The sequence below is a fragment of the Atractosteus spatula genome, chromosome 13, assembly GCF_055471065.1.
Source record: "Atractosteus spatula isolate fAtrSpa1 chromosome 13, fAtrSpa1.hap1, whole genome shotgun sequence".
Classification (NCBI taxonomy): Eukaryota; Metazoa; Chordata; class Actinopteri; order Semionotiformes; family Lepisosteidae; genus Atractosteus; species Atractosteus spatula.
Genome location: NC_142718.1, coordinates 37,168,482 through 37,195,150, shown reverse-complemented (window position 1 = coordinate 37,195,150; position 26,669 = coordinate 37,168,482). Strand labels below are relative to the sequence as shown.

Sequence of the window (26,669 nt, the reverse complement as noted above, 5' to 3'; positions counted from 1 at the left end):
ACTACCTTACATCTGACCCTGGAAAGTCTAAACTTTTCTTCTTTCCTCATTTGTAAGAGCTCCTGTTTGCCAGTTTCTCCTCTCCCACGGCAGTGTCTTTCTCTTGCTCTCCAGATTCATCTTTGTCCCCACACACAGTCCCAGTCTGGAGCAAAAGCTAGTGTCATATTTCCTTTGTGAAAGTGACAATGAGGTTGGCTGCACTGCTGACAAGGAGTACAGGAAAGGTCTGTTTTTGTTTTGCAGCACATTCTCTTAAAAAAGCTGACACATAAATGCGATTGATTTTCATGACAATGTGTCAGGGCTTGCTGCCAGAGTATAAAAGAGGAAGCTATCCACAATGAGGGATACAGTGTGACCACACCAATCTAGCACAATGGGAAAGGTAAGGCTCTTCATTTCATTAATGTTTCTTCTAGGTTGAATATACAAGCAAGGAAAAATAATTTTAAAAGATCAATTATATTAAAAAAATATAAATGATACGAGCAGAAAATAGACCTCGCCAAATCTACTAAGAAAAAAGGAATCACGTCCATCTCTTCCAGATCATCTTCTACGAGGACAGAAACTTCGGGGGGCGCTCCTATGAGTGCAGCAGCGACTGCGCCGACCTGCACTCCTACTTCAGCCGCTGCAACTCCATCCGAGTGGAGAGCGGCAGCTGGATGGTGTACGAGCGCCCCAACTACATGGGCTACCAGTACTTCCTGCGCAGGGGCGAGTATCCCGACTACCAGCGCTGGATGGGCTACAACGATTGTGCTAGATCCTGCCGAATGATCCCCCATGTATGGTGATCTGTTAAACTCTTTAACTGAACACTCAGTTCCTTGAAAAAAGATGACCTTACAATTATAAATACCAAAAGTATTCCTTAAGTTCAAACTGCATTACAGCATGTTTCCTGTTTTTACAGTATCAAGGCTCCTACAGGATGAGGATCTACGAGAGAGAAGGCTTCGGAGGCCAGATGATGGAGTTCATGGACGACTGTCCCAATGTCTACGACCGCTTCCGTTACCATGACATCCACTCCTGCAATGTGATGGAGGGCTACTGGCTCTTCTACGAGCAGCCCAACTACAGAGGCAGGCAGTACTTCATGAGGCCCGGAGAGTACAGGAGGTTCAGCGACTGGGGAGGCATGAGCCCCAGGATCGGCTCCTTCCGGCGCATCATGGACTTCAACTAACTGAGCAATGTCTTTCAAAAACTAATATATTGAAATAAAAAAAACAATTCAAACAATTCTCCTTGTTAATATTGGTTTGTCAGTTACTATTCATCATTATCTTGTTGCAGAAAAGTCCAAAGCTTTGGAAATTCACATGTCACCAGAGTTCACAAATTTCACAGAAATGTGTTTTCAGCAAGGTACTGTAGCTTTGCGAAGAACTGTCAATGTAAGCAAGTATTAAAATAGGAAAATTGTGTCTGCACTTACAGACGTTATGCACGCTTACAAGGTTACTGAACGTAAGCATAAAAGCATACTGCAAAGAAACGCCACCAGAATTTGCATTTTACCTGTAGATGCAAATTAGATTCAGAGGATCTTCTCTACCTTTCCTTGAAAATAGCTCACCTTCTCAAAAAGGAAAAATGTTTCCTCAAGGTCAACATAATTCTCTATCCCATAGCTACTTGGGAGAAGCCTATGCATTCTCTTCACTCACCCTTACATTCTGCTGGGTGAGAAGACCCATCTCACCAAGACCTCAATCTCAGTCATGCAGGAAAGCAACCTACTAAGACATGAAGTGGATCCACACTTGGGAAATGTTCCAAAAATAGTGGCCTTACCATGCTACTTCAAACTATTTCATTTTATTTATGTACCAAAAATACTTTTGGATCTTTATCACCAGTCATTATGGCTGCTCTATATTGAGTTTAAAAAAAAAGCTCAGAAGGAGGTCAGACTCTAATCTCACACTCTTCCACCTGCCTACATATCAATATCACACTTCTTATTGACTCACCTGTGTTTCATTTTCACATCCCTCCCTCCACCCCGTCTGCACCCTTGCAGCAGCTCTCTGGCTCCCCATCCTTTTGGACAGGTTGTCATTGTCCTCAGCCAGTGAGGAACACCAATAAAGCTTGCTACTCAAATCGCGTCTCTTCTATGCTTCCAATAGGGATTGACTGAGCTACTGAAATGTTAATAATAGGATTTAATATCTATATATTTCTAGATACATTCACTAAGGAACTGCCAAGGGACCAATAGAGCTTAACAAGTGTGCAATTTACTAGTTAAGCCATTTACTTCAAAATTCTTCTTAAGAGATTTAAATTCAGTTGTTGTACTGATTTTTAAATAAATACGTCATATGGAAGATCGGATTACCCCTTATTCCTATCACCACTCTGCATGAACACCTTCGTGATAGAACATTAGGAGACCACGTAACAACTATGAGCACAAAGGATACTAAGCAGAAAAAAAAGAAGCGACTTGTGTTTATAATTAGGCATTTAGAGATGTATGAAGCTTAGAGTTTTATAAAAAGCACAAACTGGTTAATTCAGTTAACCCGAAATGGTTAGCTCGCATTAAACAAGTGGAACATCAGTTTTTAAAATGAGCACCACCTGCAGTCGAGTTGTTCCTACAAATCTGGTGAATACCAGGAGGAGGTTTGGGGAAGGGCTCAAGCAAAGACTAAACACATTCAGAGAAGAGATGCAGATTGCAGTATCAAACCTAACGTGATCTTGAGTGTCACCTAGAATGTCCGTCATGATTAAATGATCAGATTGTGAATATCATTTGGATAACAATGGGTGTGGGACTTTTGAAATCTGAAACATTGTGTAGAAGATATTTTTTAACCATGGTGTGAGATCAAATAGGGGACCAATAGTTTTCATTCACAGCAGCTGAATAAGCCCCAGTGTCGTCCTTAGAATAATCAGCAGTACCGTACTATCAAAAAGGTAACATTCAATTATACTGGGATGTCTGCCCATTTCATTATCTTTTATCAAAGGAACTGTATCAACTGCCTTAATAGGCATTGTCATTGTCAAAATGTTTGTCAAACTGTACAAACTGAAACAAAGAAAAGGATTTTGTTTCCAAGGGTGAAGGAGCAGCTCAGTGTGGGATGTGCAAAGTGAGGTGTGAGCTTTGAGACTGAGACGAGCTGGAAAGCAGGATACAGTATGTGTGAAAATTTGTGACACTGTGTAAATATGTAGCAATTTTGTTTGCCCCCTTCGGTCACTAAGCCTACAGCCTGCTTATTCTAAGTTTGATACCATGCCCTCTGCAGCTCCACATCTTTACGTTAAAGCTGTTTGCCATCTTCATTCAGGGTCTTGTTTTGGTGAAAAATCTACAATAATGGACCACACCTCTCTTATTCTATTTTTCCTTTCTCTAAACCTCTTTTTCAGGGCTTTATAAATTATGTATAAAATATAATTAATATATACATAATATTTACTAAAGGGAACTACAGGGAAAAGAAGCAAAAATAATTGGTGTCATTCAAAGTAAACCAAAATCCTACATAGTTATCTTGAAAATTTGCTTTCAGTCTCATTTTTCCTCTACTTGATCCCTTTCCTCACTCCATCATGAAACGAAAGGTTATTATGATCATTGGGATTTTTAAAAAATAAAAAGCAAAGTAAAAAGTAAATGCAATGATTAAGCAGCATTCCTGCTTTAATCCTATTTGCAGCACAGTATCATTTATACTGATGCAAATGATTTGTTAAGGACTTGTGTGCTAAATTTGCTAGATATCTCAGCTGTTTTCAGAGCAGAGAATTTTCTCTTTTTTCTGCATGTTCAAGGAGAACAATATAAAAATGGCCAACTGACCCCACAAACACGAACAACGCCCGATTATCTCCCTTTGGAACCTGCTGTGACAAGAGGTGCAGCTCTCTGCTGTGCTGATGAGTCAGGGCTTCCTCACAATGGGGACACAGGCCCCTTGCGGTACAAGTGGGGTATAAATGTGGTGGCAGGGCAGTGTGAGCCACAGGGCATCTGTCATCCAGGACACCATGGGGAAGGTAAGAGGAGCACTGGCTCATGCTCTGTAGCACCAGGCCAGACTTTGGTCTCATGTAGCAATTCAACTAGCTCCTGCACAATCTGAACACTGTTGTCTAGATACTGATCAATGACAGAATTTAGCACTGATTTAGTGACACTACCTTGGAATTAGACAAGTGTGTTTTTTGTCCATTGCATAAGATATGTTAATTTATCACGTTGATCCGTAATTGTCTTCTTACATTTGGAACTTAATTTAACTACAGAAAATGATTAATTAATGTCAGTTTTAGATGCAGGAACTGTAATTAAGCCTTCAAGAAAGGTATACTGAAACCTTTAATTTTGTTCAAGGTTTCATGAAACTGGTATTTCTTTTATATTCTTAAAACTGAACATGTGTTCAGTTAACAAAATCTGCTTCTTCCAAATTACTGCAATTAATAAACAATGTAGTAGTCAGTTTTTCCGCAGTCTCAGCTAAGAGTCTGACGTAGTGTCTTGAACTTATTTCCAAGTGTAAAGGCTTCTTAAGCTCTGTAACTTTTTAGTGATTTTGACTGAGAATGCAGATGGCATGCTGATAGAGTAAATAACATGTGACACCCCACAGGCTGGGACAACCCAAAAACCTTTCTAATTCAATGTGTTTCTCTGTAATAACTGAAAAATGGGCAGCTGTCTTATGCCAAGCCACACTTAATATTGCTCTCAAAATTAATGCCTGGAGAAATGTATCATTTTTTCAACCTAGTAAATTTAAGCTACTGTGTTGAATTTAATCACAGTCTCCCAACAAAGATGATACTGTTGGAGACAATAAATGAAGTGAAGTTTTCTGCTTCAAAACATCCAATATTGTTTGGGTCTTTCTTTGTAGAACGTGCTCTAATTTAGCCTGATCAATTTGTCGTCACAAAATATGCTATATTTAATTTAAAATCTGATGTTTTTACTAAGGAAAGTGTTGTGCAATGTAGTGGTAAAATTTGACAACAATGTTTCTTTCTTTTTCACAGATCATCTTCTACGAGGACAGGAACTTCGGGGGGCGCTCCTATGAGTGCAGCAGCGACTGCGCCGACATGCACTCCTACTTCAGCCGCTGCAACTCCATCCGAGTGGAGAGCGGCTGCTGGATGACGTACGAGCGCCCCAACTACATGGGCTACCAGTACTTCCTGCGCAGGGGCGAGTATCCCGACTACCAGCGCTGGATGGGCTTCAACGACTGCATCAGGTCCTGCAGGATGATCCCCCATGTAAGATTATGAGACTTGCTCTGGAGAATATTTAATGGGATGCAGCATAAAATGAGTCACTTTCAGATTACCACTATCTCTGATTCAAGCACAGTAGCACTACCAATTTCAGCACATTCAATGTGCAAAATATACTGTATGCAAAACCTACAGATGTCTTTGCATTTAACATGAAAAGAAAAATGAGAGTATTCCAAAATAAAGCATTCTTGCACAAATTCAAAGTAAGTAAAGCAAGGGTTATTGAAGCCATTTTAAACTTGGAAATGATGAACATTTCAGACAGTTGAGCGCAAGGTAAGGCTTCACTATGTCAGCTATTGCAAAGTATTGCTTTTTAACCAAAAATCACAAAAATTATTTTTTTCCTACAGCATAGAGGATCCTACAGGATGAGGATCTACGAGAGAGAAGGCTTTGGAGGCCAGATGATGGAGTTCATGGATGACTGCGAGTCTGTGTACGACCGCTTCCATTACCATGACATCCACTCCTGCAATGTGATGGATGGCTACTGGCTCTTCTACGAGCAGCCCAACTACAGAGGCAGGCAGTACTTCATGAGGCCCGGAGAGTACAGGAGATACAGTGACTGGGGAGGCATGAGCCCCAGGATCGGCTCCTTCCGGCGCATCATGGACTTCTGTTAAATAAAGAGCAATTATTTCTTATCTGTGAGAATTAAACAATAAATTACACAACAATCTAACACATTCTCTTTGGGTCTTTTCTTCAAAAGGAGTCCACATGGTGCTTTAGACAGTGTTGTGCCAAACAAAGGGCATCAGCCGAGAGTTTGTATGCTGAAAGTTGTCTTTATTTCATATGCATATGGGAGTCTTGCTCTTGGACACAAGACTCAACAGAGAATGCTTATAGTGCTCTTTCATATCGTGAAACAAACAATACAAGATACACTGCCACATGACTCTCTGCTTGCATTGTGGCAATATATGGTCATTCTAGAAAGGAACAAGTAATAGCTTTATTCCATGTTGAAAAGAGAAGAGAAAGCTGACCAGTACATATATTATCTTTACTGCCGGCTTGCATGACAAGCAGCCCCTTCTGCTGAATAGATTTGTTCCTGGATAGGTCACTCGGTCATTTCCCTGAGAACCATGCCAGCTATGCGTAAGGATACAGTGTGGCTATGTTATCTTTTGAGACCAGACATCCTGAGACGGAGTTAGTAAAATATAAGTAAAGAAATACATAGTCAACAAGATATAATACAAACTTTTAGTAAAAACTTTTAGTTAACTCCTTCAACAGTAACCCAGAAGTGAAGATGCTGGTCAGTAGTTGTAGCAGGAAGGTGTCCAATCTGGGGTCAAGCTCAGGGTGACAGTAGAAAGGACTGCTTTTATATCCGTCTGCCAGATAAAGCACGCCACAATTTCCTTGTACGTGGTGAGCAAGCAGTAAACCCTGAGTCACTGCCTGTGCAGAAATGGAGAATTGTTGCCCTGAGGAGTGAAAATAAAATAATTTAATAAGGTATCAGGATGTTAGACTACAGGAGGGGTCTCAGTCCCTGGTCCTGAAGAGCCCCAGTCCAGAGTCTGTACATTTTTTATTAATTTAGCAAATTCTTTGTTCAATTGACAGAACCCTGATTCTGGAGGGCTGAAGAATTCAAGTCAAAGGCTGGACCTAAACCCCTGTGTTACTGCGAAACCTGAAGTGAGTGAGCGTCACATGCATGGAAACCCTAAAACAGTTCTGAGAGGAAGAATGGTCACAAATCGCTACAAGCCAATGGAAGAAACTGACAGGCAGTTACAGCAAAGGTCTGCTTGAAGTCATTACTGCTAAAGGAGGTGCCACAAGCTACTGAATTAGACTTCACATACCTCTTCAGACAAGGATAGGATAAGGACTATTGAACCATTCTGCTGATGAATGAACTTAACCTTTTTATTCATGAACGGTGAAGAGTCGGTGGAGAACTGATCATGTTTTCAAAACCATCAAGAACTCTGACAAGGTCATTTGAGCAAATTTCTCACATTTCACTTCTTCAGTGGAACACAGATCAGAGGACACAAGTGAGAGCTATGGGCTAGAGCAGTTGAAACAGGACAGGATGAACCCCCAAAGGACTTATTTCTTAAGAATTTAATTAACTAAATTAATTAAATAAAAAAACAATTGGAAGTTTATTATTGTTTTTGTGGTTATACTGTGTCATGTTTGTTTTTTGGCTGTGCAAGCAAAATCTTAATCGTGACTAATAAAATACACAATTTTGGCATTGTCAGAGAAGAAATGATATTTTATTCTGTTTCCATGTTACACACTTTTATCTGCAATTGTTGTTTTCTGTTCAATTGAAGTCAGTGATGCGCCGGAAGGAGCCGATCCTGGGGCTCGTGCCTCCCCAGTCGCTGAACCTCCTGTACTCTCCGGGCCTCATGAAGTACTGCCTGCCTCTGTAGTTGGGCTGCTCGTAGAAGAGCCAGTAGCCCTCCATCACATTGCAGGAGTGGATGTCTTGGTAACGGAAGCGGTCGTAGACATTGGGACAGTCGTCCATGAACTCCATCATCTGGCCTCCAAATTCAGGGCGCTCGTAGATCCTCACCTTGTAGGTGCCTTGGTACTGGAGAAAAAGACACAGAATTCTTCAGTGCTTGATGATTAATAGATGAACAACCACTCTTTAGCTCGGGCTCCTAAACTTCTCCAGAATACTTGATATTCAAATACTGAGTATATATATATAAAATCATATTTAGTAAATATATGTAGTCTATTTACTGTATACTGTATAGTAGAGAATTAGTTTTACCTTGAATTCAAGCCCTGAACCAGGCCTATACTGTCTATACTTTCCAAGATAATGCTAGACATTAAAGAGCAAATCCTTAGTGCAACTTACGGGAGGAATGATGCGGCAGGACCTGATGCAGTCATTGTAGCCCATCCAGCGCTGGTAGTCGGGATACTCGCCCCTGCGCAGGAAGTACTGGTAGCCCATGTAGTTGGGGCGCTCGTACGCCATCCAGCAGCCGCTCTCCACTCGGATGGAGTTGCAGCGGCTGAAGTAGGGGTGCAGGTCGGCGCAGTCGCTGCTGCACTCATAGGAGCGCCCCCCGAAGTTCCTGTCCTCGTAGAAGATGATCTGAAAAGGTTGAGTTTTTCTTTGCTTGTTAATAGCCTGGGCGGGCACCGATTGTTTATAATGCAAATGATGTTTTAAAACACAAACTGGAGTTAAATCGGTCTATTCATTGCTTTTCAAGATTCTACAGACTGTAAGTAAGCAGAGGCACAAAAGATGCACAACAGACTCAACAGCCTTACCTTCCCCATTGTCCTGTTTTGCTGTATTGCTCTCACTGCGTCTCTGATCTGAGATTGAGGCCCCTTTTTATAGTGTGTAGGAAAACCGGGACATTGTTATGCAAAAGAATTAACTTTACATGTCAGCTATTTGAAAAGAATGTACTGCTGCCAAACAACAAAAGATATTAGTGCTCCTTGTCAGCAGAGCGCAGTACCTCTTTGTCTCTTACACAAAGGCCACAGACGATGTCACTTAGTTCACTAATTGATTAGCTGTTTATGTGTACGTTTATTTATTCACATGCTGCCAATCTGGAAAGGTACAGATACTGTAACTGTCTGATTGCTGAAACGCATGCATGCAGGGGCGAAGGTACTATTTATTTCAAATATGCAGAAGGAACCAACGTGTGAACAGAAGAATCTTGTGTGAGAGATGTTCTGAAAAAGTTTTCAAATTTTCCGCTTTTCTCGTTCCAGATTTTAAATTATGAGCTACTTGTCTATCTCAGACATTTAAAAAACGTTTAACTATTCTCGAACCCTTTGTACACCACTGTTCCAATTAAAAAGAGACATATGTTCAAAAATGGCCCACCTTCATCAAAATGAAGTGAAGAAGAACTAAGAGACAGGTTGCTCGTTAAGATTTTAATTTGCAATTCTGTATCTGGCCTATGAGGTATGTAGGATCATGTAGCATGTACCGTGTGGACACTTTACTAATCAGAAAACCTATTAAGCATTAGCCTCTGAAGTTTAAACTTATTACAGTTCTCGTTTCACACTGGACTCTTAGCATCTGTAATCTCAGATCTGTCGCGGGCTGGTTATCCACAAACAGACGAAGACAAGTTTGGATAAACAAGTACATCAGACCTATGATTTTCCCTTTCAGTTGCCTAGAGTTCAGAACTTCCCAAGCTAATGGGAAGCTGTTATCGCACAGCAACTAGGAACCAATGCTACACATGAAAAATAAAGTATTAATTACCCTGTGCACCACTCTAGAACAACAACATTTTCTTTTCTTCCACTGCTGTGTATTAGCATTTGAAATACTGATAACTTTTAATAACATTTGGAACAGGAAGGAGAAATGTTAGTAATAGAGAGTGTAGTGGCGGCAGCCTCTGTAATTATTCTGTAGTAACAGCGGTATTAGCAAGACTAGTACCGAGTGTGGAAGATCTGATAGTAAAATTGCAGGAGTAAACATACAATCAATTGCAATACCACTGACAGCAGAACTGAAGGAGTATTAGCTACTATGGTAAATCATTTCTATAACACTTGTGATAGCACTACCTGTATAAGTAGCTGTAAGCTGTAGACGTATCTCTCAACAGGACTGTGACTGGATAAACCAGACCAACACAATGTCATGTCAGAACAGGTCAAGTGAGTTTTAATTTAAGATGATTTGTACAAACCTGTATTAGCATCTTCTCCCTGTAGGTATTATGTGACAAGGCTTATGAGTGTTAAATAGAAAAGAGGAAAGATGAAGCGCTATCTGTTGAAAAGTGAAATGTTTTCAATACATTTGAATATTTGTATGATTTAAAAAACACAGAGACATGTGTAATTAGTCTCTTTTTTATTATCCCAAACAACTACGACACATCAAGGAGTGTTTTGGATTTAACAGAAGTCCATGAGGCGCCGGAAGGAGCCGATCCTGGGGCTCATGCCTCCCCAGTCGCTGTACCTCCTGTACTCTCCGGGCCTCATGAAGTACTGCCTGCCCCTGTAGTTGGGCTGCTCGTAGAAGAGCCAGTAGCCCTCCATCACATTGCAGGAGTGGATGTCATGGTAACGGAAGCGGTCGTACACAGACTCGCAGTCGTCCATGAACTCCATCATCTGGCCTCCGAAGCCTTCTCTCTCGTAGATCCTCATCCTGTAGGAGCCTTGGTACTGCAAAAACAGGAGACATTCTGTGATGTAGTTTGAACTTAAGGATTTCCATTAATATTCTGTGACAAGTGTAACGAATACGCCCCTGTGTATAACAGGGATCTCAGCTACCCGGGGTCTCCTTTAGCTCAGCCAGCAAGTTCCGTGTTGCATGACAGCAGGAGCGGCAAGGGTGGAAACTCAAAAAAACGTTACAATAGCAAAAAGGCAAAGGCTGTCCATGTATGGCTGTATAGGCAAAAAATATCTGGACCATTTATTCTTTGTAACATCACATTATCCTTGAGACAAATGACTCAATATATTCTTAGAAGCACAAATGCAGTGAGCTAAGCTTTTTAAATCAGATTGACTCTTTTTGTTCTATAGTTTGCTGAATAACAGCTTGAATGTATATGTGATCCTGTATTTTCTGTAGAATGTTTCATGGCAACAGTGTGACTTGCTCAGTGCATTAGCTGCCTTTGAAGTTCTTGCCGAATGTTTCCATTTCTATAACTTTGTTTCTTCTCCTTCTTTTTCAAAGCTCAGAGATAATCACTTTTAATCACTTCAGCACTTGTATGCCTTTATTTTTTTGTATTATATTTTATTGTTAAATTGACTTTTTAATAAATAAACATCTCTTAGTGGATGAAAGGAAAGGTTTTAGTTGTGTTTTAAGTTCAGATTTGGGGTCTAGTGCTCACAAAGACAAATTCATCCAGGATCAGACTAGAACATGAAGCCCCAAAGATTAAATCAAAATTTGTTTTCATCTTCTTTTATCAAAATATCTAACCACAATACCAATCCGATGACTGATAACACTAACAGATAATCAAAACACGGAGCAAAGGATTTGTTTGGAGACAGCAGGCTCTTCATTGTAATGTGCAGAACTGTTCATTGTAGTGCTATTCTTTTTTTACATTATTTGATAAACCGACAACCTTCTGTCAATTCTTGGAGTATTATAAAGAAACTTACATGGGGGATCATCCTGCAGGACCTGATGGAGTCGTTGTAGCCCATCCAGCGCTGGTAGTCGGGATACTCGCCCCTGCGCAGGAAGTACTGGTAGCCCATGTAGTTGGGGCGCTCGTACACCATCCAGCAGCCGCTCTCCACTCGGATGGAGTTGCAGCGGCTGAAGTAGGAGTGCAGGTCGGCGCAGTCGCTGCTGCACTCATAGGAGCGCCCCCCGAAGTTCCTGTCCTCGTAGAAGATGATCTGGGAAATAGATAAACAGAAACATATCATTCATAATGTGCTTTTCCAGTCACGAGACTAGCGTTTGAAACACAGATGCTCTGTACCTTTCCCATGGTGATGTCTGTGTCAGTGGTCAGTGTCAGTGGTGTGACTTCTGTCCCCTTATATACCCAGCACGAAGAATGTATGAATACTATACATTTCTGTTCAGTCAGCATGTCTGTTATGTTAACTTAAACTGTCCTATTGTTGCTTCTTATTCTGTGTGAATGCTATTGTATTACGCCAAAGGAGCTAAATTGTACAGATTTGCTTTTGTGTTGATTTAAAGAGGGTATATTCTCCACCAGGATTGTCCTTTTGTTCTGTGAATTCACACTACGGCTATGGAATTTTCCTTAGCGTGCACAATTGCACCTACTGCACATTGTCTCTGACAACAACGATGTAGGATTGTACTACAATCCTATAGGTGTCAAGAAGTCAAGAACCTCTCTACTATTCATGCATTTTAACACTAATATGTTATATTTATATATAACGGAGCAGAGTGGTAGCACTGTGGCTAAGGATCTGCGCCTGTGGCTAGATGGTTGCTCGTTCAAATCCTGCAGCCGGCAGAGGAATCCTACTCTGTTGGGCCCCTGAGCAAGGCCCTTAAGCCCAGCTGCTCCAGGGGTGCTGTACAATGGCCGACCCTGCGCTCTGACCCCCAGCTTCTCTCCCTGTCTGTGTCTTATGGAGAGCAAGCTGGGGTATGTGAAAAGACGAATTCCTAATGCAAGAAATTGTGTATGGCTAATAAAGTGATCTTATTTTCTCAATGCATGTTTCATCAGGCCTTGGACATCTTTGCTGTGCAGAAATGATCTACAGTATATGTACAAATCCTTTCGCAGTAAATGCTGTACGTGCATGGGGAGAAGAGTTAAAAATACAAGTGAGGATTGTAACCAATAGCCCTTGTTGCATTTTTACCAACTAATCATACAGAGTATACAAGGGAACTTTGATCAATAAAAGACCACCAGAGGCCCCATGGTGCTGCATTTACTCCTTTGTAGCTGAGTAATCCAATACACAGGACATGGATCATGTCACCCAGCCGGACGCGTGTTGCGGCACTTCACCATTTTTTACATACTGTCTGACAGGTGGTCCTTTAAGGGGCTGAAGCGATGGAATCCCCTGGCTCCAGGTGAGTTCTATGAGGTAGAAGTTCCCACTGCATGGAATAAACTGTCACAGTTGGAGTTGGTAGCATGCGGCCTGCTGCCTGTTTAAGTGTCAAATTAGCCTAACAAGGCCCAGCTGTGTGGATTTGTCAATACTGGGAGTCACACCTTTCATGGGGCCTTAATGGTTTCTCAACTGCAGCCAGCAATCTCGTGTGTGGAGCAGCTGCTTGGCAGGGTCTTTCCCCGCTGTGGGCCTCCATGCTGCCATTCTCAATGCCTGTGTGCGTGACGTGACATGGGGCGCACACGCCGCCTTGAGCTGGAGAGGACTTTCAGTTGGCGTCGTCGAGGTCCCTGTAAATCAACCTTTTATCCGTGCTTTGAACTGCTGTGCTTGACCGAAGCTGCACATGGCCAGCCATCATTGGCATTGTCAAGGACAGCTGATCACAACTGTGATCAAGGATGTGCAGTTTTAGATACTTTAGGTTGGTTCAGCTTTGTATAAACAAATCCAGCTTCTGGTTCAGTTTTCATTTTTTAACGTATAGAAATACCAATGCTGTTAGCGGTAAAAAAAAAAATTCATAGCCCATAATATTTAAGCAAAGACTCAAATGTTTAGTAAATTTGTATTGCCTTTTATTTGCCTTATGAAGACCATAACATGCTGTAGAGAAAGTATGTTTTTGTAAATAAAAATACACAATACTGACCCACCGTTACGCATTCCACACGCGTCTCTGTCCCGTCTCGCATTCCCACGCGCGCCGTCTTTAACAAACGCTCACGCCGCAAGTACCACACCTCCGGTATCGCCGTCCGGTCCCGTCGCTAGTTTAGTTCCCCTCTTTCCTCACTCCCCCGCTCACTATTGCGGATTCTCCTAGAGCTCCCAAGTGCGCGTTATTTCCTTACTAGCCTTCATTTCTGTATTTGATCGAGCCTGCCCCTCGTTTTCGACTTTGTCTTGCGTTTTGGATGGTTGCTCTCTCGTTGTCTTTCCCGTGTTCCGACCTACTCGCTTGCTTCCTGGTTTACTTTTTGCTTAGTGATCTGGATTGGTGATCTCTCTCTCTCTCTCCTGAGTCTTGCACGGGATCCATACACCCTACCTGCCCGCTCTCACACCCACAAATGCTACACACTAACTTCATAATTGAAAATAAAATGAATTTACATCATTAAATAACAGAAGACTGGTCTTGACGTAATGCAGGTGTCTTGCGTTATTTATTTGAAAAAACGTACGCAGAGGCAGCTGCATTATCCTCCAAAAACATTTTGCTGAAACGCATTAAAATGAATGAGATTCAAGCAGATTGTGACTGAGACAGGAGAGCTGCTCTGCACAGTTCCATTTTTCTGCCTTCTGTCATTTGTATTTCACGGGTTTTCCCTAGAAACTGAATCCTGTCTGGTTTGTTTTGGTTTCTCCTAAAAAAAGTACTGTAAATACCTATCCGGTAAATACTGTATGTGCTTTTTAATAATAAGTCAGTGGAAAATTTCATCGTTTAAAATACATTAAAGAGTATATTTGTTAAAAAATATATCAATGATTGTTTTAGTCCAAAACAGTATTTTCTACACACCAGACTATTTTTTGCAAGAATGACAAAATTATTTTGTTAGACTAATTTGAAACAGTGCACATTTCGGTTATAGTGGAAAAAAAAAACTTTGAAGGGACAAGGAGAGGTTTATTCCATGCTAAAAAGAAAAGAAAAGAAAAGTTTCGACTATGGAGCTTTCTTCCGGTGTCAGTAAAATCATGCACATCCAATGTCAAAAAGCCTATCAGTCAATCAGGCTCAAGCTCTGTGAGCTGGAGTTTCAGAAGCCTGTCCAAATTTCAAGTTTGCTTGTAGAGACAGCGATATTGATATTGGAGATTCCATCCATTGTCAGAAACCCACTTGATTAGGGTACAGTTTTTAATCAACCTACACATAGCCTACTCAGTAATGGAACGTAGCTGATAAGAGTTTACAACTTTGGGCACTCATAATTAGATTTCTATTCAGTGTCCAATGCTTTACTGTCCAATACAATTTTAAAAATACATTTAATCAGGGAGATTGGTGCATATGGACTGTGGTGTACTTAAAATGGAAACTTTGAGTTACCAAAGGAATTTGTTAAAAGAAGTGTTTTACCTCCCAGCGTGGACCTGCCAGTTGCACACGTCTCTGAGTTATGGCTGCATCTCCTGTACTGCTCCGTACACATAGACGTGCTTCTTTAAAACCTCACCCCCCAACCTCAAAATGGTTTAACACATCGTCAGCTCCTCAGTGCCTTATGCGAGAGTACAGTAGGTGCTGACTAGCATGTCTCTCCCTGGAGACTCTGAAAACCTGCAGGCGCTTGACAAGTCACAAGAGAAGCTATAGTATTTGCCACAAGCCTGAAAAATACAAGACAACTAATCCCAGGCAGCCCATTTTGCCTGAGGAATCTGATTTACAGTCAAGCAGCTAAGGTGGTTTAATGCTTCACTGTTTCAATATTTCCTGAACATCCAGGTTTCATATCTATTGTCACCAAAAAGCATTACTCCATTCACTCCACTGTGAAATAATTCTTTCTATTATGTTCAAAGGAAAAGGAAACCACTGATGTTTTTGTTTAAAAGGTTTTATTTTTACACCAGAACAGTTTCATTTTCAATTGAGAGTGACGTGTTCTGATTAACAGAAGTCCATGATGCGCCGGAAGGAGCCGATCCTGGGGCTCATGCCTCCCCAGTCGCTGAACCTCCTGTACTCTCCGGGCCTCATGAAGTACTGCCTGCCTCTGTAGTTGGGCTGCTCGTAGAACATCCAGTATCCCTCCGTCACATTGCAGGAGTGGATGTCATGGTAACGGAAGCGGTCGTAGACATTGGGACAGTCGTCCATGAACTCCATCATCTGGCCTTCGAAGCCTTCTCTCTCGTAGATCCTCATCCTGTAGGAGCCTTGGTACTGTGAACACAAGACATTCCTTAACATGGACTGAACTGGAATATAATTTAGATTAAACACTGATTCATTTCAACAACTCCAGCCTGAAGATAACTGATTCACTCTTTCTTGCCAAAATCTATATTTACAAGTTATGAAATATATCAATCTGATTGTTTAATTCCTATAAAAATACAAAGCAACTTACATGAGGAATGAAACGGCAGGACCTGATGCAGTCGTTGTAGCCCATCCAGCGCTGGTAGTCAGGATACTCGCCCCTGCGCAGGAAGTACTGGTAGCCCATGTAGTTGGGGCGCTCGTACGCCATCCAGCAGCCGCTCTCCACTCGGATGGAGTTGCAGCGGCTGAAGTAGGAGTGCATGTCAGCGCAGTCGCTGCTGCACTCATAGGAGCGCCCCCCGAAGTTCCTGTCCTCGTAGAAGATGATCTGCAAAAGGGCAAAACAAAAACATTATTGTGTTTGTCGATCTACTGTAGGCCTCTGAAACTACAATCTGTAAACACAGAGGCTCTGTACCTTCCCCATGGTGATGGTTAGTGAGCAGATGCTGTCTGTGATCTACACTCCTGCTGTTATTTATACCCAGCAGAAGGGCACGTGAATACTGTCCACTTCTGCTTGGTCAGCTGCACTATTGCATCGCTTTAACTAAAACTGAACTATTGTTGCTTTCTGTACATAGTGAAGTACCATTGTGTAGAATGCACGCTCAGTCAGGTTGCATACATTGCTGTTGTCTTTATTTAACATTCTCACTCTCCATTGTGTCTTTGTTTTATGTATACATCTAGAATTTCTCTTACTGTTCAATATAACCCATTACCAATAATGCCGCGAATACATGCAGCCCGTCCTTTTCAAGGAGTTTGGAAAGTGTTTGTAAAATGCCTTGAAAAGGACTCCTTTTAGAAAGAGGAGAAACTACTTTGTGGCCCTCGTACTAAAGTATTTTTATTAGCACCAATTTCTGTACTTCATGTACTTCATGTGTTCCACGTGTGGAATGTCTCGTCGGGCCTGAGCAAGCACATGCGGTCCCGCAGACACATGCGGGACAGCAAAGCTCCGGGCGTTGTTAGGACATGCTTGGGTAGACTTTCCCAGGGGGCGGTTAATTAATTTAGTATTTAAACTATTAGTTCCAGTTTTCTTTAAATACTACCCTTGCCCTTCACTCAGGGCTCTGTCATTAGCTGTGCTACTGCGCGATTGCTACTTCGTAACTTCCTCACACCAGTTTTCTTTTTTCCTCCATAGTTTTGCGCTCAGTTAATTAAATTCAGAGCTTTCTTTGTTCTTTGCAGCGACCGCTCTGCAGCCCTAAGTGTTGGGTGACTTTCGTGTCGTTCTTTTTCTTTTGGGCTGTGTTTGTTCCTTTTGTTGCAGTGTTCCCCACCTCGCTGTTGCCCGAGACCTGCTTGTGCACTTTCAGTCAGGCTCTGCTTTTTTCACCTTGCCGCGTCATTACAGATCCCTTTTCTAACGGGCTTCTTTTTTAGTTTCAATCTCTGCTTTTATACAGAGGCCTAAGCTGCTTCATCAAGGCAACAGAAACATTATTGGAAATCTCTAATGACACTTAATTCTAAATGTTATAATACCCCTTGCCTCTACACCTGCCTTTTGCATCATGTAAAATCTTTGACTCTTTGTCTATTGTGGCTTAAAGACACCTAAAATGCAACAGCCTAATAAATTACTTTTATGAAGGAAACTGTTTAAAGAAATGGATCAGCTTAAATTGCAGAGATTGAATGCATTTTATTCTTAGTTATCAGAACACGTTCGATGCACTCTTCATATATTTTGATTAATGTAATGGGAGCCGGTCCAGGCTCCCATGAAGTGTAGTTCAGGACCCTATGCAGACGGTATCATCCGGAAGTGAGTGGAGAAGGACAACGGGGAGGAGACGACGAGGATGAGAGCAGGTTGACGAACAGGGGGGCGTGATGGTGTTGAACTGGTGCTCGGGGGGCGTGGCCAAGGCAAACGAGTCCAAAGTGTCCAGGGGGGGGGAATCCGGGGCGAAGTCCAAAGTCCAAAACTGGGTGATCCATCCAAGATGAGACAAAACACGGTTAAAAACTGGAACCGGATCCGGTACAGGGGCCATGCTAATCTTCTTTGTATTGGTACAGGGACAGGGAATAAAAAACAGGGTAACAAGGCCTGGTGCTCCGAGCACCGGACTCAGATGGTCAGGACGCCGTGATGAAGCCTATGCCGTCGGGTCTCTCCTGGACCCACTGGTAGGCGGGCTTCCAGGCGTCCATCTCCCAATGCTGCGGCCGGAATAGCGAGAGCACCCGTCTTAAATAAGGAGACAGAACAGGGGGCAGGTGCATATAATCAGCTAAAATACCAAAGAGCCGGAGTGCCCTTAAGAGGAGGGATTACGATCGTGACAATTAACAGACATCTATGGTTCAGGCAATGAGAAGGCATGATTTGAATAACTGGTTCATTGAGGTAACGCATCTGGCTGTGTGTCTAAACGAAGGGGGCTGACTGAATCCCCTCCCATCTCAATGAGAGATGAGCCAGGGAGCTGCTGCAAGGTTGAAGGGGGGGGCGGGATTGTGAAAATGAAACACAGGTGTATCAGCAAGAAGTGTGATATTGAAATGTACAGTAAGTATGTATAAGTAAGTGTTGAAGTATCATGGTGATGAAGACCCCGGTGAGATATGTGTTCGATCTGTGTCCAGCAGAATGTAAGGGTGATTGAACGGAGTGCTTAAGTTTGCCTCACCCCGCTACATACTGTATGTGATAGAGAATTGTTTACTTTGAAGATTTTATTCCTGTTTGAGAAGATGATCTTTTCCAGGAAACGTAGCAGACATCCTCTGAATATAATTTGTATTTAAAATTCAAATTCTGAAAGAAATGGCATTTCTTTACAGTATACTTTTATGCTTACTCGCATTAACCTTGCATGCTTGTATTACCTCAGTAAGTGTGGATTAACCTGTGTTAAAGTTTGCTTATAAAGGCAATTCTTAGTAAAGCTACTGTACCTTGCTGAAAACACATTTCTGTGAAATTTGTGAATTCCGACAACATTGGAACAAACTTTGAAAGCTTTAAACTTTTCTGTAACAACAAAATGACCAAATATAACAAACAAAGGTTAATGAGAAAAGGTATATGGATTGTTTTTTATTTCTACATTTTACTTTTTAAAAGACATTGTTCAATTCAGTTGAAGTCCATGATGCGCCGGAAGGAGCCGATCCTGGGGCTCATGCCTCCCCAGTCGCTGAACCTCCTGTACTCTCCGGGCCTCATGAAGTACTGCCTGCCTCTGTAGTTGGGCTGCTCGTAGAAGAGCCAGTAGCCCTCCATCACATTGCAGGAGTGGATGTCATGGTAACGGAAGCGGTCGTAGACATTGGGACAGTCGTCCATGAACTCCATCATCTGGCCTCCGAAGCCTTCTCTCTCGTAGATCCTCATCCTGTAGGAGCCTTGGTACTGTGAACACAAGACATTCCTCAACAAGGATTGAACTGGAATATAATTTAGATTAAACACTGATTCATTTCAACAACTCCAGCCTGAAGATAATTGATTCACTGTTTCTTGCCAAAATCTATATTTACAAGTTCTGAAATATATCAATCTGATTGTTTAATTCCTATAAAAATACAAAGCAACTTACATGAGGAATGAAACGGCAGGACCTGATGCAGTCGTTGAAGCCCATCCAGCGCTGGTAGTCGGGATACTCGCCCCTGCGCAGGAAGTACTGGTAGCCCATGTAGTTGGGGCGCTCGTACACCATCCAGCAGCCGCTCTCCACTCGGATGGAGTTGCAGCGGCTGAAGTAGGAGTGCAGGTCGGCGCAGTCGCTGCTGCACTCATAGGAGCGCCCCCCGAAGTTCCTGTCCTCGTAGAAGATGATCTGCAAAACGACAAAACATCAGTGTTACTCTACTGTTCTTCATCATCTACTGTACATCTCTGAAACTACAATCTGTAAACACAGAGGTACTGTACCTTCCCCATGGTGATGGTTGGTGAGCAGATGCTGTCTGTGATCTACAGTCCTGCTCCTATTTATACCCAGCAGAAGGGCACGTGGATACTGTCCACTTCTGCTTGGTCAGCTGCACTATTGCATCGCTTTAACTAAAACTGAACTATAGTTGCTTACTGTTCAGTGTGAAGTACCATTATGTAATGTCAGCATGCACATAGCTATTGTCTGAATTTAACACTCTCACTCTCCATTGTCTTTTTTTCTGAATACATACAGAATTTCTCGTAGTGCTCAATACAATTCAATGTCACTAACACTGTAAGTACATGCAGCCTTTTCTTTTCATGGATTTCGGAAAGAGTTTACTGTTACAAATTTGCTGTGTGGTCTGAGAACAAACATTTTATTAATTATTCAGTAATGGATGAGAATTTATGGTGATGTTTCTTTGATTTAAGATGTCCAAACATTAGCTGCATTTAAAATAGTTATAAAATGCCTCGGTCTTTTAATATACTAACAAAAAATGACTTGATTGTTGTTACATCACTGTTGAATGGATTAAGGTAAAAGCTCCCAAGACACAAATGCACAATGCCTACTGGTACTTTTTATATAATGATTTCCTATCAGTTCTTACACTCTAGAACATCAACTTACTTCAGGTCTAGGGGCCAGAAATCCACATTTCACCCAGGCACATTCTTGAGGAGCTGTTGGACAGACACCCCTGATCTTGACCAATGATCAATCTTTGGTTTGGTGTTGTTTACATTCTATCAAAGGCGTGTAGTGAAGTGATACGACACCACATGCTTATGAGTGCTGGGCTTAATTTATGGGAATTTATGCTATTAATAGAAAGGAGATTATTCAATGGTGTCATCGGAGACATGAATATGTAGTTATCCCGAGCCCCTGGACTTTATATTGCTTGATATTTTGTCCATATTCAAATCTATTTTTTTAAATGTTATGTGTTACCTTTTTCTAAGGATCCTGCCTTGGAGGAAGGGGTGACATGGAAAAAATTTGATTATTTAGCTACTGTAGGCTGTGTATTGATTTGTGTTCTTCTCACATCAAAGAATTGTTCCATCTAATCTCCATTTGCAGAGCATGAGCTAAATATTTTGTTGTTTTTTTTCATTGCCAGATTTAGGGGTAGATGTACAACTCAATCTGATCTTAAAATTCTTTTGCTTGTATCTGTGAATGGAAGGTATACTGTAGTATGTGGTCACACCATGAAGTGTACAACTGAGTATGCAAGGTGCACGTGGATTTGGAAGTTCTTCACAGTCCTGAGATGTGCCAGTAAAGACACAAATTTTAGCTAAGATTGTTTCTTAATGTCTTTTGGAATTGAAGGTAAAGCATTTATTTTGATTGTTGCTTACCTAATAAAAACAAATAAATACATATACACTGTAAGCAGAAGGCTCAAATTAGTGGAGTGCCACAGGGGCCTGTATGTGGACCTAATTCATATTTTCTAATTCACATTCTGGTTTAGTAATTACAGGTACAGTAGGTCTTGATTTATGCAGCAGATGCTTTGCTAAAAATGCAGTTGAAGATCCCTTTAAGAGACAGATTTTTTTTAGAAAATCAGAATTCTGCCTGGTTAACAGACTTATTTGTAAAACAATAGACAAGTCCAAAATCACAAAAACAATTTGTTCAGCAGAAGACAGACCCTGAGCAATTGATTATAGCTAAGCAACGCCCTGCAGACTCAGATTCGCAACAATCTTTGGTCTTTTTACTTTCAGGGAGTCTTTCAAATGTCATTTATGTTAAAGCCTTACAGGTAACATTAAAAATATTTATTTCTTATTTCGGCTTGTACAGTAGCTCACTAATAATTGTAGTATTTGATGTGTTTTTTATGTAATGTTAAGGTTGCCGACTTTGGTTTTAGTTTTTAGTAAATAACTTCAAATAAGCAATGTTTTATGTACAAATTCTTTGCATTGAAATTTATTTTTAGGATTTTATCATACAGTCACTTCTGGGTTTTACAGCAGGGCTTGATTTTTAGATTTTCTATGATATAACCATAAGGTAGAGTCTAAGAGGATAAAGATGTTTTCTTGATGTATTTAGTAATTGTGAGATGATGGGAGATGCTATAAGCTGGAAGAACACTGAGAGAAGACTGCCCAGCTGCCTGTTATGCCACGCCCCCGGAGGACTTGTCATTCCACCTCGCATTCCAGCACGGTTCGCAATTAGCCCATTTACCCCAGCCTATTTAATGCTGCTTTACACTCTCCCCTGTGCTCGGTATTAGGGTTGTTCCTGGCTAGAGCTACTTTCATTTTTGCTATGACTTACCACTTCATTTTTGGCTTCTTGACCCTGGTTTGTTTTCCGACTACGTCTCCTGGTTTTGGTTTTGGTACTCTGGTTATCGTTCTGGTTTCGACTCTCGGCTTCCTCACGGCTTGCAGCTCCGATTCTGGTTTTGTACTTTTGCACCGGCTTGCTTACCTATGGCTTTCGGACCTCGGATTGTCATATTGACTACGTCTCTGGAGATCATTTTGGTGTTCTGCATAGGGACCTCTATGCCTGTGTGCCACCGTAGGTAACTCTCTACATCCAGGCTCACAACTGAATAGGAGCAATAAATACACTGTCTCCAACCCTCTGTCAATCTGCCCATTGCTGGCAGTGCCCAGGTGCGTAAAAGAATGAATTAATTCTAAATGACGAAGTGGTATGTACAGTAATGTCGAGGCACACTAGGCCAAAACTGTGCACATTGGGAGACCGTAAACCTAAAGCTCCCTGCTTATTATACAAGTCACAGATAAACTAAGAACAGCAAACACTGTACAAGCAGCAAGAAGAATTAAAAAAAAAATTAAAAGTTGCACAAACACCTGGCAGAGGATCACAACGTGTAAATGTGCTGTAAAGAAGCACATAAGAAGGGGTATTGATGGTTTCTGAAGTAGTGACGTTATTATCCTTTCATTGACTTGAGACACTTAGTCCAATCAGCATTATGGTCAGTGCCTGCTGAAGCCACCTCACTGCCAGTCAGCTGCAATGATGAAAAATGAGACAGCCATTCTGAGCTGCTTTACTTCAAATGTCCTCGACAGGATCAAGTTCCAAAATGAATTTTAGAGTGACAAAACCTTTACTCCAGATGGAACTCCATTGGAAAGAGTATGGTGTACATGGTCAACAGGGGTAGGTGTGAAATATGATTTATTTTCTGCATCTGTGGAACCTATTGGCCATTTCTTTCCTGACAGATGAATGAAAATAAAATGCTGATAATTTTCCTGGAAGTTACGGAGTAGGCCCTGTGTAATACAAACTGAACCGAATATTAATTGGTATTATGCAGGTGTGTTTTCTTCACTATAGAAGTGTTTCTACAACCACAAGAAAAGTCTGTCTTTGAGCTGTAGCTCAAAACAAGTGTGGATGAAGATATTTATTTGATCTTACTTTTCAGAAGGAGTGAGAAAGGAAATGATGTTTATTGCTGAGTCTCTGAGTTTTAATCTTTTGGGAGATAAAATCAACTAGTAGCACATTGCCTAAGGATAATCCATTAAATTTCTAAATGAAACTGTGTAAAGAATGAATAAATTGCAGAGACTGAATATTTTTTAACAAAAGTTTTTATTAATTCATTAATCATCCTTCACAATTGTTGACTAATGGAAGTCCATGATGCGCCGGAAGGAGCCGATCCTGGGGCTCATGCCTCCCCAGTCGCTGAACCTCCTGTACTCTCCGGGCCTCAGGAAGTACTGCCTGCCTCTGTAGTTGGGCTGCTCGTAGAAGAGCCAGTAGCCCTCCATCACATTGCAGGAGTGGATGTCATGGTAACGGAAGCGGTCGTAGACATTGGGACAGTCGTCCATGAACTCCATCATCTGGCCTCCGAAGCCTTCTCTCTCGTAGATTCTCATCCTGTAGGAGCCTTGGTACTGTGAACACAAGACATTCCGTAACATGGACTGAACTGGAATATAATTTAGATTAAACACTGATTCATTTAAATAGCTGTAGCCTGAAGATAAATGATTCACCGTTTTACTTTGCCAAAATCTATATTTACAACTTCCGAAATATATTAAAATGATTGTTTAATTCCTATAAAAATACAAAGCAACTTACATGAGGAATGAAACGACAGGACCTGATGCAGTCGTTGTAGCCCATCCAGCGCTGGTAGTCGGGATACTCGCCCCTGCGCAGGAAGTACTGGTAGCCCATGTAGTTGGGGCGCTCGTACGCCATCCAGCAGCCGCTCTCCACTCGGATGGAGTTGCAGCGGCTGAAGTAGGAGTGCAGGTCGGCGCAGTCGCTGCTGCACTCATAGGAGCGCCCCCCGAAGTTTCTGTCCTCGTAGAAGATGATCTGAAAAAAAGGACAAAACAACAGTGTTACTCTACTGCACTTTTCCATCTACTGTACATCTCTGAAACTACGATCTGTAAACACAGAGGCTCTGTACCTTCCCCATGGTGATGGTTGGTGAGCAGATGCTGTCTGTGATCTACAGTCCTGCTCCTATTTATACCCAGCAGAAGGGCACATGAATGCTGTCCACTTCTGCTTGGTCAGCTGCACTGTTGCATTGCTTTAACTAAAACTGAACTATAGTTGCTTTCTGTTCATTGTATAGCATACTGTACATACATAGTCTTTATTGTATGAATACACACAGAATTTCTCATTCTGTTCAGTACAATCCCTTGCCAAGAACACTCCAGATACATGCAGCTTGTCCATTTCATGTAATCTGTAGTGAGTTTGTTACAGATCTTGGTAAGCAAGCCTGGAGCTCAAAAATTCAGATTATTACATAAGAATTTCCAGTATATATCAACGAGAACCACTGCTTACCAAAAGGTAAAGGTTCTTTGATTAAATACTTCCAAAAGCAAAATGTAACTTAAGCATTCATAAAAAATGTCTTAATACATTAATAAACTCACATAACACATGCATGTTTCTTTATCTTGAGGGCCATCTGAGCAGGAGTTTTGGAGCCTGGTTTTAGTGATACATATTAATTAGATATTTTGTCCATAAATTGCTTGATAGTTTGGTTTGACTTCATAGTTGAATGGATTTAGGTAAATTCTAACAAATAAACAATTAATTGTCTTTGTTACTTAATCTGAGTCGGGTGAAAAGTATTTGACTTTCTGTCCTGCTGTATGCATGCTTAATATAAGTGACCTGTCGAGGTTGAAGTGTAAAAGGCCCAGGGAACAATCCCTAGTGGTACTTCTTATATAATGAGGTTCTGTGAGCCATTTGACAAACATCTGTGATCTTGACCAATGATCAAATTTGATCAGCCCAAATACCCTTACCCTTGCAGTATTTCACTCAGATTTCTTCAGATCTTACTTCTAAAAAGGGAACTGATTTCTGACGTGTTAGTTTGGAACTGTCTACATTGAATCACAAAAACAAGTGGTGTGAAGCGATACAACATGTCCTGGGTTTAAGTCATAGCACAGTGTGTTATTGATGGAAAAGAAGGTTATTCAAGAATGTCACATGAGACCTGATAATTTAGTCTTCTGAGCCCATGATACTTAAATTCCTTTACATTTTGTCCTTTTTTAAAATATAACTCGTGGGTTAGAGCAAATTAAATTGTAGCAGATAGAAGGATAGAAGCACTGTTTGTTGCTGAAGTATTGATATTTACATTGAATTGATATGAGACACTTTGTCCAAACGTTAATACAGATGGACTGTAAGGAAGTCCAGAGGTCAAAACCTGCAGAGGTCAAACAGCCAGCAGATCAACTGGAGACATAAACTATGAGACAGCCACTCTGAGCAGTTTAACTACAACGGAATATTTCAGTGGAAAAACTGTCAATCAATATCTAACTCTGGTGGAAATTGATTTAACGAGTGGAGTGTCACAGGGACCTATATTAGGACCTAATTTATATCAGTAGCCTTGATTCTGGTGTAGTTATTGTTCTGCCAGATGGAAGGTAGCTCACGACGCATTGAGTAATAAAGGGATTCAAGTATATAATACAGGTTGGTTTATTGACAGGGAGGTACAAGGAGCAAAAGGGACGATGTAGCTCACAGGATAATCAGGAAGCAGGACCACACTGGAATCAGGAACAGGACTGCACAGATCATCAGGTTAGTAGGAGCTGGACCAGGAACAGAAATGTGACTGTGCAGGATCTCCAGAAAAACAGAACTCGCAGATCAAGGCAGAGCAAGACCCAGAGCTTAATAATGGAAATATGAGCAATGGTGTTGTGAGGCTTAAATGTTGTGCTCGTTAACATTAACAAGGGGCAGACTGTTGGGAGAACCTGCCAAATCTGGTGCAAGTAGCACTGGGCGGAGTTGAGCTCCTTGTGTGGATATGAAAGGTCTCCAAGGAGACCAGGGGCTGAGAGCTTGGACAAGCACAGGCGTAACAGTTAACAAATTATTCAAGTTGGCAGATGATACCCTAAAATTGATGAGCACCAAAAGCACCTGAAAAGCAGCAGAGGAAATTGCAAAATACATTCAGAATACTCTCAGCTGTGGGAAAACACCTAACTAAAGACCATTAATGTAGACATGTGCGGACTAAAACATGCAGGTAATAGAAATTATTTCACAGTAGAGGGACATCCAGAAGTGTAGTGATGTAAGAGTTTTAATTTACTGTAACAATCAGAAATGGGAACAAAAAATTGAAGAGTACTTTGACGATTTTTAGGTATCAATCAAACATGATAACTTAAAGTCTCACACAAAGATTCTAAATATATAATATACAATTTATTGATATCACACCAAAAGCATGTACAAAACAAACATCA

At 41.3% G+C, this 26,669-nt stretch overlaps 7 protein-coding genes across 9 annotated transcripts; 2 read left to right on the top strand and 5 right to left on the bottom strand.

The window, feature by feature from the left end:
• Positions 1-376: 376 nt before the first annotated feature.
• Positions 377-1,198, top strand: LOC148822347 (gamma-crystallin S-1-like). The gene is made up of 3 exons (XM_088930624.1): positions 377-388; positions 552-794; positions 923-1,198. The coding sequence occupies exons 1-3, from the start codon at positions 380-382 to the stop codon at positions 1,196-1,198; spliced, it is 528 nt and encodes a 175-aa protein (XP_088786750.1). The 5' UTR covers positions 377-379.
• A 2,783-nt stretch (positions 1,199-3,981) lies between these two features.
• On the top strand, positions 3,982-5,936 carry LOC148822346 (gamma-crystallin S-1-like). Its single transcript, XM_088930608.1, has 3 exons — positions 3,982-4,041; positions 5,044-5,286; positions 5,661-5,936. Exons 1-3 carry the CDS (start codon positions 3,982-3,984, stop codon positions 5,934-5,936), a joined length of 579 nt encoding a protein of 192 aa, XP_088786734.1.
• Positions 5,937-7,615: 1,679 nt separating this feature from the next.
• LOC148822345 (gamma-crystallin M2-like) lies at positions 7,616-8,604 on the bottom strand. The gene is made up of 3 exons (XM_088930619.1): positions 8,596-8,604; positions 8,171-8,413; positions 7,616-7,891 (listed from the first exon to the last, which is right to left on the bottom strand). The coding sequence occupies exons 1-3, from the start codon at positions 8,602-8,604 to the stop codon at positions 7,616-7,618; spliced, it is 528 nt and encodes a 175-aa protein (XP_088786745.1).
• Positions 8,605-10,221: 1,617 nt separating this feature from the next.
• On the bottom strand, positions 10,222-11,816 carry LOC148822344 (gamma-crystallin M2-like). Of its 2 annotated transcripts, XM_088930468.1 has the most exons (3): positions 11,796-11,816; positions 11,467-11,709; positions 10,222-10,497 (listed from the first exon to the last, which is right to left on the bottom strand). In XM_088930468.1, the coding sequence occupies exons 1-3, from the start codon at positions 11,802-11,804 to the stop codon at positions 10,222-10,224; spliced, it is 528 nt and encodes a 175-aa protein (XP_088786594.1). In that variant the 5' UTR covers positions 11,805-11,816. The 2 variants fall into 2 exon arrangements, with proteins under 2 accessions (XP_088786594.1, XP_088786593.1); XM_088930467.1 differs by lacking the exon at positions 11,796-11,816 and having other exon boundaries at positions 11,467-11,739.
• Positions 11,817-15,562: 3,746 nt separating this feature from the next.
• LOC148822343 (gamma-crystallin M2-like) lies at positions 15,563-16,382 on the bottom strand. The gene is made up of 3 exons (XM_088930472.1): positions 16,359-16,382; positions 16,026-16,268; positions 15,563-15,838 (listed from the first exon to the last, which is right to left on the bottom strand). The coding sequence occupies exons 1-3, from the start codon at positions 16,365-16,367 to the stop codon at positions 15,563-15,565; spliced, it is 528 nt and encodes a 175-aa protein (XP_088786598.1). The 5' UTR covers positions 16,368-16,382.
• Positions 16,383-19,046: 2,664 nt separating this feature from the next.
• Positions 19,047-20,081, bottom strand: LOC148822342 (gamma-crystallin M2-like). Of its 2 annotated transcripts, none has more exons than XM_088930469.1 (3): positions 20,067-20,081; positions 19,510-19,752; positions 19,047-19,322 (listed from the first exon to the last, which is right to left on the bottom strand). In XM_088930469.1, exons 1-3 carry the CDS (start codon positions 20,079-20,081, stop codon positions 19,047-19,049), a joined length of 534 nt encoding a protein of 177 aa, XP_088786595.1. The 2 variants fall into 2 exon arrangements, with proteins under 2 accessions (XP_088786595.1, XP_088786596.1); XM_088930470.1 differs by lacking the exon at positions 20,067-20,081 and adding an exon at positions 19,848-19,871.
• Positions 20,082-23,513: 3,432 nt separating this feature from the next.
• Positions 23,514-26,129, bottom strand: LOC148822341 (gamma-crystallin M2-like). Its single transcript, XM_088930471.1, has 4 exons — positions 26,097-26,129; positions 24,320-24,352; positions 23,980-24,222; positions 23,514-23,789 (listed from the first exon to the last, which is right to left on the bottom strand). Exons 2-4 carry the CDS (start codon positions 24,326-24,328, stop codon positions 23,514-23,516), a joined length of 528 nt encoding a protein of 175 aa, XP_088786597.1. The 5' UTR covers positions 24,329-24,352; positions 26,097-26,129.
• Between the last annotated feature and the right edge of the window lie 540 nt (positions 26,130-26,669).